This window comes from Diabrotica virgifera, chromosome 6, assembly GCF_917563875.1.
Source record: "Diabrotica virgifera virgifera chromosome 6, PGI_DIABVI_V3a".
Taxonomy (NCBI): domain Eukaryota; kingdom Metazoa; phylum Arthropoda; class Insecta; order Coleoptera; family Chrysomelidae; genus Diabrotica; species Diabrotica virgifera.
In genome coordinates, this window is record NC_065448.1 from 218750954 (window position 1) to 218764414 (window position 13461).

At 34.3% G+C, this 13461-nt stretch overlaps 1 protein-coding gene across 1 annotated transcript in view; it reads left to right on the plus strand.

The window, feature by feature from the left end:
- Positions 1 to 13461, plus strand: part of LOC126887253 (pikachurin) — a 679948-nt gene that overhangs the window by 240672 nt on the left and 425815 nt on the right. Inside the window, exon 2 of the mRNA XM_050654668.1 lies at positions 10949 to 11065. Coding sequence (XP_050510625.1) covers positions 10949 to 11065 — 117 coding nt within the window. The remainder of the gene's footprint in view (positions 1 to 10948; positions 11066 to 13461) is intronic.

The window sequence follows — 13461 nt, forward strand, 5'->3', positions numbered from 1 at the left end:
AGTTTCAAGTGAGAAATCACCTTAATGACGTAATTTTGCAATGTTCTTGCACTAATCTTGCAATATCTCCAGTTCTAATTATTGGATCAAGGTTTACCTTATATCATTTTATGGGTTTTTATTAAGGAACGAATGTCATTCAGTAAAAATAATTTTTGTTTCTTAGTTTACGAATTATAATCATTTACACAATTATAGATACATATATAAATATAAAAGCTATACGCTACTGAGGAAGCTGACGTTACTTTCACTTGAAGATCCTTTTGTGTGGGGAATCATCCTATTCTGGATTTGTTTTTACAGTTTCTGGTGTGACTTCGTTGTTTTCACTACTTTTCCCCATTCTTCTCTCTCCCTTTGATTGTCCTTCTATTTCTAAATTCCATACTCTTTAAGGATTCTTCAACTAGTTGTCTCCATCTCCGTTTAGTTCTGCTATTGGTTCTTTTACCTGGTGGTATTCATTCGGTTATATCTTTTAACGGACTGCTCTTTCTCTTATTAGTATGTGTCCAAACCATTGAGAATGTAAATGTCTTTTCTTGCTGAGAATGTAAATGTATCTAGCATACACCATTATTGGTCTTATGCTCGTTTTGTAGATTTTCATTTATGTGTTTAGGTTTATCTTCTGAGGTCTAAACATTTTTTTTTCATTTACACAATTAAATTGTTTATAACAAATTCCCATTGCCTGTGACTTCCGACGCAAAAGCAAGTATTAAATTTAAATTTAGCTCGTCAAAATACGCTCTGAAACTCCGTAAATTTTGATCGGTCAAGCAAGGAGGAAGGAATTCGACACAACAGATGTGCCAGCTAATACGAGAGATATGGATAGAAGAAGAAATCCCCCAACAATAGAAGAAAAATATAATCTGCCCTATTTATAAAAAAGAGAAAAACTGTTGTGTCAGAATTATAGAGGCATCTCTTTACTTTGTTCGGGATACAAAATATTCACAAACATCCTTAATCGAAGACTTCAACGTCTCACGAAAAAAATCATCGGGGAATATCAAGCAGGGTTTAGGCAAAATAGATCTACCATTGACCAACTATTTACAGTTAAACAAATACTAGCCAAAGCATGGGAATATGACATGGACGTTTACAATCTCTTTGTAGATTTTAAACAAGCCTATGATTCAATAGATAGAACAAATCTACCTAATATATTGGAAGAATCTGGCATACCATCAAAATTAATACGACTAGTGCAAATGACAATGACAGAAACAGAAGCACAGGTATGTATTCAAGGACAGATCACTGATGCGTTTACGATAACGCAAGGACTGAAACAAGGCGACGGACTGGCTCCAACGCTTTTTAATCTTGTTCTTGAATATGTAATTAGACGGTTGACGGTGAGCGGAAATAACATACTTACAAACAAATCTACCCAATTAGCAGCATACGCAGATGATATAAACATAATGAGCAGAAGAATGAATGCAGCGGAAGAAACCAACGTTCAGTTGAAACAGAGTGCAGAAGCAGTAGGGAAATACAAATAAAACAAAACTACTCATACAAACCAGATCAAATAGACCGGCGCAACAACACTTTATTGACGATATAGAACATGTGAATAGATTCACGTACCTAGGAATGGATCTGGTCGCAAGAAATGAAGAAGAACTGGAAATAAATAAAAGGCTTGTGTTGACAAATAAAGCATATTTCACGATTGGCCACATATTCAAATCGCGAGACGTACACCGGAAAACAAAACACCGGGTCTATAAAACAATAATCAGGCCCATAGTAAGTTATGGTTGTGAAACATGGGTGGTGACACAGAAATCTGCCAATGCAATAGATGTGTTTAAAAGAAAAATATTACGTAGGATACTGTGTCCAATAAGTGAAAATAACAACTGGCGAATTAGGTATAATAGAGAAATATACGAGCAATATAGCGAACCAACTCTAGCACAATACACTAAACTGCAGAGATTACGGTGGGCAGGGCACGTGGTCCGCATGCATGAGAATAGAATCCCCAGAAAATTGCTAAATGCAAGAATGCAGGGAAAAAGACCTGTTGAAAGACCTAAAAAGAGATGGGACGGCGAAGTCGATGAGGATGCCAGGAACTTCCTGGGAACGCGTTTATGGAAAAGAACAGCGGTAAATCGCAATGATTGGAGAAACTTGTTGAAGGCGGGCAAGGCTCGATTTGGGCTGTGGTGCCATTAGATGGATGGATATAACTATAAAAGCTATAAGCTACTGAGGAAGCTGACATTATTTTCATTTGAAGATCCTTTTGTGTGGGGAATCATCCCATTCTGGATTTGGTTTTACAGTTTCTGGTGTAACTTCGTTGTTTTCACTACTTTTCACCATTCTTCTCTTTCTCTTTGATTGTCCTTCTTCTATTTCTAAATTCCATACTCTTTAAGGATTCTTCAACTAGTTGTCTCCATCTCCGTTTAGTTCTGCTATTGGTTCTTTTATCTGGTGGTATTCATTCGGTTATATCTCTTAACGGATTGCTCTTCTCTCTCATCATTATGTGTCCAAACCATTGAGAATGTAAATGTCTTGTCTTGCTGAGAATGTAAATATATCTAGAATACACCATTCTTGATCTTATGCTCGTTTTGTAGATATTCATTTTTGTGTTTAGCTTTATGTCCTTATGTCTAAACTTTTATTCACATTTACACAATTAAATTGTTTAATTGCATTTGCTGACGTAAAAGCAAGTATGAAATTTAAATTTAGCAGGTCAAAATAAGCTCTGAAACTCCGTAAATTTTGATCGGTCACGAAAGATCCCTGGCCTGTAATAATATTTCACTGAATACATACTACATGAAACGATAAGCCAGAAAACTACCGCTCCATAGCTCTACTCAGCATGGTATATAAACTATTAGAAAAGCTTCTCCTTAACAGAATTAGTCACAGAATACTAGAAAATGTCCCCATTGAACAACAATGTCATTAACAATTTTTATAGAAGCTAGTTTTCAAAAGAAACAAAAGAAACAAAAGACAGCAACAGTATTTATAGATCTAACACCAGCATATGATACTGTTTGGAGACAGGGATTAATATATAAACTCGCACGTATTATCCCCTGCAGAAAGATAATTAACCTCATTGACAACATTCTGACAAACAGAGCCTTCCAGGTTATAATGGGAAAGGAGACGAGTAGACAGATGAAACTTAACAATGGTCTTCCACATGGTTCTGTTCTTGCCCCTTTACTTTTCATCCTCTATATTTCTGACATGCCTGAAACCAAATCTCGGAAGTGTGGATATGCTGACGACTGGACTCTTGCAACAAGCCACCAATCTTTAGAAACTACAGAAATCACTCTCACGAATTACTTATCCATCCTCAGCGAATACCTTAAGAAATGGAGACTATAACCAAGTACTAAAAAAACTGAAGTATCAGCTTTTCATCTCAACAACAAGCTGGCAAACAGAGAATTGCGAGTGTATTTTAATAACAAGCTGTTAAAACACAATAAATACCCTAAAGACCTTGGGGTTTCTCTAGACAGAACGCTCACATTCAGAGAACACCTGACGAAAACAGCAGCAAAATTGAAAACACGCAACAATATAATACAGAAATTCTGCGGCACTACATGGGGGTCCACATCATCAACTTTAAGATCCTCTGCTCTTGGCCTGATATATCCGGTGGTAGAATACTGTGCACCAGTGTGGCTAAATAGCAGGCATACCCACCTGGTCGACACCCAACTAAACTGTGCTATGCGTATGATAACAGGCACAATTAAGCCCACCCCTACAATGTGGCTACCTACCCTTAGTAATACAGCACCACCCAACCTACGCCGCGAACATGCATTGGTTAAAGAATATAACAAAATAATGGACAGTCGCCAGCTTCTAGTCCACAGCGACATCCCCGATATACTTGGAAACCGTCTTCGATCCAGGTTACCCCTCTACAATCTGCTCAAGCGCTGCAGCAATCCAACTTTGACTTAAATACCCGATGGAAAGAAGGTTGGGAAAGTAGGACAGATCCGCATTACCATAGTCTACCGGACATTATAGCAAAACCTGGCGAATTTGAACGTCCCCGTAAGATTTGGGCAGCCCTTAATCGAATTCGAACAAACTGTGGAAGATGCGCCGACTCCCTCTACAGATGGGGTAAACTTCCTTCGCATTCTTGTTACTGCGGCACCGCAAGACAGACGATCAGTCACATTGTTCAGGACTGCCGACGCAGAGCATACACAGGCGACCCTATAGACTTTGTCATGGCAACCGAAGGGTCAATCGAATATATAAAAAGGCTGGACATCTGTTTGTGATGCATTGTATAATGCATAAATCTAAATATATTCTGTGATTTACTTAAGCCATACGCTAAATAAAACTGAATACATTTCAGTAAGAATTTTTAAACTGTGAACAATTTTTTTTTTAAAACAGTAACAAAGTAACTTACATATTATTCAAATTATCCAAAAGCCCATTAATTTACACGAATGATAAAAAATAGAGCGCCAGTTTCTGCTAAGTACGGAAATAAGTGCTTCCGAGAATACGGCGCAGTTCCTTATGCGAAAAAAATGCCCATTAAAACACAGGGACCATTAAAACTCTACCTTTAAATCTCTCAACTTGTGAAACTCCAATTTATAATACCGTAACTGTTGACATTGTGCCGCATGTCAGACGACAATTTGGCATTTTTTTTAAGTACGAAAGAAAGAAGGTCATTTCCGAGAATGAAACTTCGAAGCAGGAGCTCCATTTAAAAAACGTGACTAAGAATTATAACATTGTGACCTTTTTAACGTTCGTGAGGTTAATAGCTGTTTTAAAATGTGTTAAATATCTCTGCTTAAAGTACTTACTTCAAAACCATTTACTACAAATGACGGTCTGAGGCAAGGTGGAGGATTAAGTCCAACACTATTTATAATTTACATGGACGAGATAATTAAAGAATGTAACGTATAACTGTAAAAAAATGCATGTGGGTTGTAGAAATATAAGAAGAGTAGACCTTTCAGAAGGAGAATTCGCTGACGACGTCGTCATATTGGTCGAAAATGAGAAACAACTACAAAAAATAATAGAAATATGGAACGAAATACTAAAAAAATATGTCATGACAATTAATAAAAATAAAACAAAAGTTATGGTCATGGGAAAAAATAAAGAAAAGAAAAGATAAACATAAAAATAGAAGTAAATATAGATCAATTAGGAGTAGAATGAGAAGACAGCGGAAAACAGGAAACAGAAATTAATAATAGAATTTAAAAAATGCTGAACCTATATTACAATGAGTAATAAGTTCAGAAATAATAAAGAAATTTCAAGAAAAATAAAAATTAATGGGTTCAAGTCGTCAATATATAGGCCTGTATTAACTTTTGGTTGCGAGTCGTAGGTTCTAACACAACGACAAAAGGGTAAAATACAGGCAGTAGAAATGAGATTTCTTGGACGAGTTCGAGCAATTACCAAACGAGATAGACTACGGAACACTCAAATAAGAGATTTGGAAATAGAATTAACCTTAGAATTTATAGAAAACGGGCAACTCAGTTACTGGTGTCATCTTCAGAGAATGGACTATAAAAAGTAAAATTTTATAAAAAATGTTTGGCTTGGTAAAAGGTATATTAGTCTAAAGGCCCAATAGGGCTACAAACATAGAGGCAAAACGTTTTTGCTCTATAACAAGAGCATCAGTGTTAAAAGAACATGGTAAGCCAACCAAAAAATACAAAGGTCAAAGCCTTTCAAAAACAGACTAAAAGTCTTATATACATAGATGCCAACATGGTAAAATCCAAAGGATGGATAAACTTCCTATGGCTACGGCCCTGGGCAACATATGACTCCCACACGTGGTAAGTGGGTCAATAGGTATCATTAGGTCATTATGTTACAAGAGGTGACAGCAACTCGGGCCGTAGCCGTAGGAATTTTATCCATCCTTTGGATTTTGCCATGTTGGCATCTATATAAGACTTTTAGTCTGTTTTTTAAAGGCTTTGGCCTTTGTATTTTTTGGTTGACTCACCATGTTCTTGTAACACTGATGATGCTCTTGTTATAGAGCGAGAACGTTTCGTTTCTATGTTTGTAGCCCTATAGGGGCTTTTTAAACTAATATACCTTTTATCAAGCCAAAAATTTTTTACTAAATTTTACTTGTAATTAATGGTATACAGCCAGCTACAGGAAATTTTTCCTTGTGGATTTTTATGGATTATAAAAAACATGTGAAAGAAGTTAGGCAGGCAAAAACACAAAGAAGGAAGAAGAAAGTTTGACATGTGATAGATAGTGATAACATGTGATAGAACCCTAGGAAAAATATTCGAAACAATGGGAACAACATGGATAGAAGCAAGGACGCTGGCCAAAAATAAAAAGAGATGGGTCAAATTTGTACATAATGTAAAATCTATAGCAAAATTTTTACTGAAGATAGTCAATATCCTCATTGTACTTATCAATTTTTGGCAAAAAAATGTCATGACGCAGGTACTTACAAGTTATGAAATATTTGCGTTTCCCTTGTTTAACAATGTTTGATAGCGAATGCGAGTTGTTAAAGCAGTTATCTTGTTATACCAGTGGCATGCGCGCTAGCTTTCTTTCACTATCTGTGTATCTCTGATAGCTCGCGTTGTTAACAGCTGGCAAGCCTAAATGGAGGTTGACAGCTGAGCAGATACACAGCTGTCATGCTATCTAATCATACAGTGAACTTTTATTTATTTGTTATTTTCTTGAAATAGTTTTATAAAATTAGCCAACGTCAGTAGATTAATTTTTTTTATATACAATATATATTTTTTTGTATAATATTAAATACGTGCCTGTGTGAAAATATAAAAATATCGATACAATTTTCAAACACATAGCTATATTAAATGTATTGATACATCATTGCCATCCTTACACAGTGCTCTTTTAGTTTAGGCGTTTGTTTAAGTACGTCCAATAGTAGAATTTCTCTATTTACGACTCTGTCTATTAGACAGAGCTTTCTTGATAGAGCTTTAAACAAATAGCAAACGTCATTAGATTACTTTTTATATATATTTTTTTTGTAATATTAAATAGGCACTAACATAATCTATTAATCCCGTGTGACGATACATTGAATCCCAAATATCGATATATGTGTCGATATATCGAAAATAAAATATCGATATAAAAATATCGATACAGTTTTTAAATATATCGATATATTGACTGTATTGATACATCGTTGCCATCCCTACCGATTGCTCCGTAAGTTTTTAGCAGTTCCTTCGAAACACCCAAGATTTGAATTATTTCTTCATTTATGAATCTGTCCCTTGAATGATTCCTTCAGGAGCTAAATAAAAGAAAATCAGGAACCGGCGTGTCTTGAACCACGACCAGTTTGCCGGGAGTTATAATAACTGCAAAAATATTATTTTATTAATTTAAAATAATATATCAAGTTACAAAATGGTTAATATAATCTAGATAGCGGAGGGGTAGTAAAAACAGTCTTATAAAAATATACATTTTAAATTTTGTGTAAATTACCTATGCCTACACGAATCTTTCATGAATGCCTTTTTTCGATATTCACAAATATTAAACAACTTATTCCTTACAAAACGGTAAATTTTATAGCCATTCCTAACAATAAAAATTACAATAATTGTCGAATTTTAACAAATTATTAAAACGTATATAAATATGTATTAAAAATGATACACACCGGCAAAATTAAAGATACATCTTAAAAATGGGACATGTTTGATGTCTCGAATCTCCTAAAGCAGTCGGATTTGGGTGATTTTTCCAGCATATTGTAGCCTTATTATTTAAGAATATCGGTGTAATAATATTTTTGCTAGACATGTAAATGTCATTTTATACCGGGTGAAAGAATCATACTGTGTTTTTTCCTTAAAATCAGGAACACCTTGTGGAAAATTTTAGTCTATATAAAATATTTAAGTTAAAACTCGATTGGTGCCTTATAGGCCAGGGTAATAAGACAAAAATATACCCTGTTCGTGACACTTCAGCAGCCAGGGTACTGAAGCGTTTTTTCGACAGATAATACCTATAGGAACAAATTATAACTATTTCCTGCGTAGGATCTGGCGGCTATTTTTATTTATAAACAATTAACTGTCAAAAAATGGCATTTTCCCTTTTTTTTTTCAAATCAACGGAAAACAGTGAAACTTATGATTTTTTTAGTACAAATATCTTCGAGATTATGGAAAAAGCTTTAAAATGACGTATTACAAATTTTGATATACTCATTTATTGTTAATATAATTGCGAGAAAAGTCGGAATTGCAAAAAAAATATTTTCTCCATAACTGTTGGAAAACTTAGTGTACAGCTTTGAACATTTTGTCAAATGGGGGTTCTTTGGTGTTTAAATGTGATAAAAATTTCAGAGCGATTTATTCAATTGTTTAAATTTTATTTAAATTGTTTTTTCCAGAAAGAATTTTTTTTGCAATAACATAAGTCAGAAAAAAATGGCCTTAGAACCATTTCACAGGTGTCAAATGAAAGAGCATGAGCTACGTTTTCAACGTGGTTCAAAAAAGCGAATAAAAATGCATTTATTAGTAATAAATAATTATGCAAAATTATCGTCAATTTTTCTTTTTAAACTTTTTGAATAACCTTTTCCAAAAAAATTAACTTTTTTACCCCGTTTTAAGTGTACAACTACCAAGTAATGTTATCTATATCATAATTGAAAAAAAAATTGTAATAAATATGTATAATTTCTTATATAACAAAATAAAAAGTTGATAATGAAAGATTTACGATCTTTTGCATAATTATTTAATACTAATAAATGCATTTTTTATTCACTTTTTTTAAACCAATTTGAAAACAGCTCATGCTATTTCATTTGACACCTGTGGAATGGTTCTAACGTTATTTTTTTCTGACTTATATTATTGAAAAAAAAATGCACTCTGGGATAAACAATTTGATTAAAATTTAAAAAATTGAATTAATCGCTTTGGAATTTTTATAACATATTAAACACCAAAGAATCTTTATTTGACAAAAATTTAAAAGCTATACACTGATTTTTACAACAGTTATTGCGAAAATAATTTTTTTTGCAATTCCGAACTTTTTTGCAATTATAGTAACAGTAAATGAGTATATCAAACTTTGTAATACGTCATTTCAAAGATTTTTCCATAATATCGAAGGTATTTGTACTAAAAAAACCATAAGTTTCCCTGTTTTCCATTGATTTGAAAAAAAAAACTGAAAAATGCCATTTTTTGACACTTAATTGTTTATAAATAAAAATGGCCGCCAGATCCTACGCAAGAAATAGTTACAATTTGCTCTTATAGGTATTACCTATCGAAAAAACGCTTCAGTACCCTGGCTGTTCAAGTGTCATGGAAAAAACCTTGTTACCCTGGACTATTAGACTTTTTTAATATTTTCCTTTTTGATTAATTTGCTTCTGTTGGATAATAAAAAAGTTAGGCACTTTAATAACTAGCCATGCTCTTCATCAATACAGGGTGTTTTTAAATAAATGCGACAAACTTTAAGTGGTAATTCTGCATGAAAAAATTATGTTAGTTTACTTTATAAACGCATGCCGGCAAATGCTTCATTTCCGAGATACGGGATGTTGTATTTTTTCTTGCAAACTGACGATTTATTGATCTAAAACCGGTTGAGATATGCAAATGAAATTTGGTCGGTTTTAAGAAGTAGCTATTGCGCATTCTTTGACATACAATTACAAATTTTATTTTCTTCATTGGCGTGAATACGGGATATATCTAAAATGTTTATACCCGTATGCACGCCAATGGTGAATAAAAAATTCTTAGTTGTATGTCAGAAAATGCACAATAACTACCTCTTACAACCTACCAAATTTCATTTGCATATCTCAACCGGTTTTAGAGCATCTCGGAAAAGAAGCATTTGAGGACATATGTTTATAAATTAAACTGTCATTGTTTTTTCATGCAGAAATACCCCTTAACGTTTGTCTCACCTATTTAAAAACACCCTGTACTGATGAAGAACATGGCTAGCTGTTAAAGTACCTAACTTTTTTTGTTATGCAACATAAGCAAATTAATCTAAAAAAAAAGAATGTTAAAAAAGCCTAAGGCTACAATTGAGTTTTAATTTTAATATTTTATATAGGCTAGAGAATATTCCACAGGGTACTCCGAACATTAAGGAAAAAACACAGTATGACTGCGTAAGACATGTCCCATTTTTAAGGTGTTCCTTTTATTTTGCCGGTGTGTGTATTTTAATCTTTTTAAGAGATTTTCGGGTAAATAAATTTACCCCCTCCATGTCTTAGTGGTAAGAGTGCCTGCCTTTGGAATGAAAAAATCCGAAAGGTTGTGGGTTCGTATCTCACCAGGGTCAGAAATTTTTCATTTATTATAAATTAATAAATGAATATAGTTTCTGTCCTTGTGGGATCGGTACTCACCGGAGGGACCGCAGACGTTCGGATACAATTAGCGTCTATTTGCAAAGACAATGACGTCGACTTTGCAAAGTAACAAGACACTTACTCAACACACACACTAAACATGACACTTGGTACCTAACTGTTCAAAATTACCGTACCTATCATGCCAATGGCCATTAATTGTCAAGGCATTAGCTAAATAAAAAAAATAAAAAAAAAATTACCGAACGAATATTAAAAATTACACATTTAAAAATTAAATAGTAAAATCAATTAAAATATAAGGAAACTAAACACGACGGAAAAATATGTATTTTTTCCTCTTATTTTTCGTATTTCTAAAAAGTTCTGTTTTAAATGAATATAAACCGGTGCATAGCAAGTTCCATTTAAACAGTAGTTGTATAAAAAGGAGAAAAACAACTTTTATTTTGTTAGTCGATTAAAAGTTTCAAGTTTATTATTTGTTTTCAGGAAAATGCGACGAAAGCAGCCCCTGTGAGCAGCTCTGCTACGAATTGCATGACGGAATGTATGAATGTGACTGTAAAGAAAGGTTTATTTTAAGAGAAGATGGGTACAGCTGCTACGGTAAGTAAAGGAGTAATTAGTTTTCAGTTCGGAAAATGTATTTTATTTAACTAGATAGTACGAGCGGAAAATTTTACGGAATTAGGGAAAAAAGTATTTTGCGTTGAAATTTAATTCCAATGGCGCTAGAAATTGCTGGAATTATTTACAGGCAAAAATATAAAATGTTAACAAAATCAGTTATCAATGAAGTAGCACAGAAAACGACAATAAATATCGTTCTCGTACCAACAGATTGACAACAGGTAGAAGTTCTCTGGTTACTACCCCCGTGATTTTCAAAAATTATAAATCATACGGATAAATCTGGAAAAACCCAAAGCGAGGTGCCTGGTTGAATTGTAGAGAAGAGGACATGGGACTACTAATGAGGGGGAAAATCCCCGAAACCGGTGTAGACTCTTCCTGTACTCTCCGATTTAACCAGAGTACATATACTGCTGCTGCTTTTTGCGGATTGCAAAGAAATTGAAAATGTTTATACATTGAAAATGTACAAACATTTTCAATTCATTTATTCTTTTGTGAAGTACTAAGGTATCTTTCTCGTTGGAACTTTTACCACGCTGAGCAGATGGGACGTGAATTATTTAAAAATTCCCTAATCTTAATTTCGTCTCGGCACCCGTATGATTTATAATTTGTGAAAATCACGGGGGTAGTAACCAGAAAAGTGCCACCTCTTGTCAATCTGGTGGTACGAGAACGATATTTATTGTCGTTTTTTTGTACTACTTTATTGACAACTTATTTTGTTACTTGATAGATGTCTCTACGATATCCGCGGCATTTCTTTCTTTAAAAAAATAAGAAAATCTACGGTTTCGTTTTGATTAAAATCTGTCTTCCTCCATCCCCCGATAGTACTATTTCTAGGTCTACCTGTGATCAAGGAGGCTCTAAGGAAGACATATTTTTACCATTCCGACTGTAGATTGTCGATATAAATTAAAATAATTTATATCGCAGTATGGATAGAACGCCCTCTAACGGGGAATAAGCGAAATTAATTTCGACTCAATTCAAGCTTTCTGCTTAACCCAGGTATAAACATACCAAAAGACACCGCCAGGAAAACATTCCACTTTGAGGTTCAGAGAGCCCATATGAAACGTGTCTTTGTACTCTATGCAGAGTATGGCATTAACAAAATAAGAAAATCTACGGTTTCGTTTCATATGGGCTCTCTGAACCGCAAAGTGGAATGTTTTCCTGGCGGTGCCTTTTGGTAAGTTTATACCTGGGTTAAGCAGAAAGCTTGAATTGAGTCGAAATTCGTTTCGCTTATTCCCCGTTAGAGGGCGTTCTATCCATACTGCGATATAAATTATTTTAATTTATATCGACAATCTACGGTCGGAATGGTAAAAATCTGTCTTCCTTAGAGCCTTCTTGACAACAGGTAGACCTAGAAATAGTACTATCGGGGGATGGAGGAAGACAAATTTTATTCAAAACGAAACCGTAGATTTTCTTATTTTGTTAATGCCATACTCTGCATAGAGTACAAAGACTCGTTTCATATGGGCTCTCTGAACCGCAAAGTGGAATGTTTTCCTGGCAGTGCCTTTTGGTATGTTTATACCTGGGTTAAGCAGAAAGCTTGAATTGAGTCGAAATTTATTTTTCCCATTTCTTTCTTTGCAATCCGGAAAAACCCAAAGCGACGTGCCTGGTTGAATTGGAGAGAAGAGGACATGGAACTACTGATGAGGGGAAAAAATCCCCGAAACCGGTATAGACTCTTCCTGCACTCTCCGATTTAACTAGAGTATAATGCTACTGCTTTTTCGGATTGCAAAGAAATTGAAAATGTTTATACATATAAAATGTTATTTGCGAAACTAGTCGAAACTATACTAACGTTATTTGACGCTTAAAAATCCCATAACAATTCTATTTCGATCGTATACAGGGTGTTTAAAAAATGTAACACCCTCTCTAGGATAGGTACAAAACTGAAAAATAATTAGGGCTTGTTGTCAACCGTGTTCAAGATAGAGTGCATTAAAGGAAAAAAAATTCTAATTTTTTACAATTTTTCGAAACAACTGGCAGCATTGTAATGAAATTTACACATAAAATCTTAAATGAATAATCATTTTCAATTTAGTTGCAACACGAAAACACAGCCGCATCATTATTCCGGTTCAATCAGAGAGTGCAGCAAGCACCTCTACCGATTCGAAACTTATTAGTCTCTCATCAGGAGACATATATGCTGCTCTCTCTGATCCAACGTGACGTTGGACGTGCAGTCACGGATTGTAACCAATGAAATGGCAGGGATGCCCTAGCGGCAACTGCCAACAAAAGACTAAGTTTTCAATCTAATAGCACATAAAACAACACCAGAAAATGTTGTTCCACATCCTACCAGACTAAAAACAATGGGA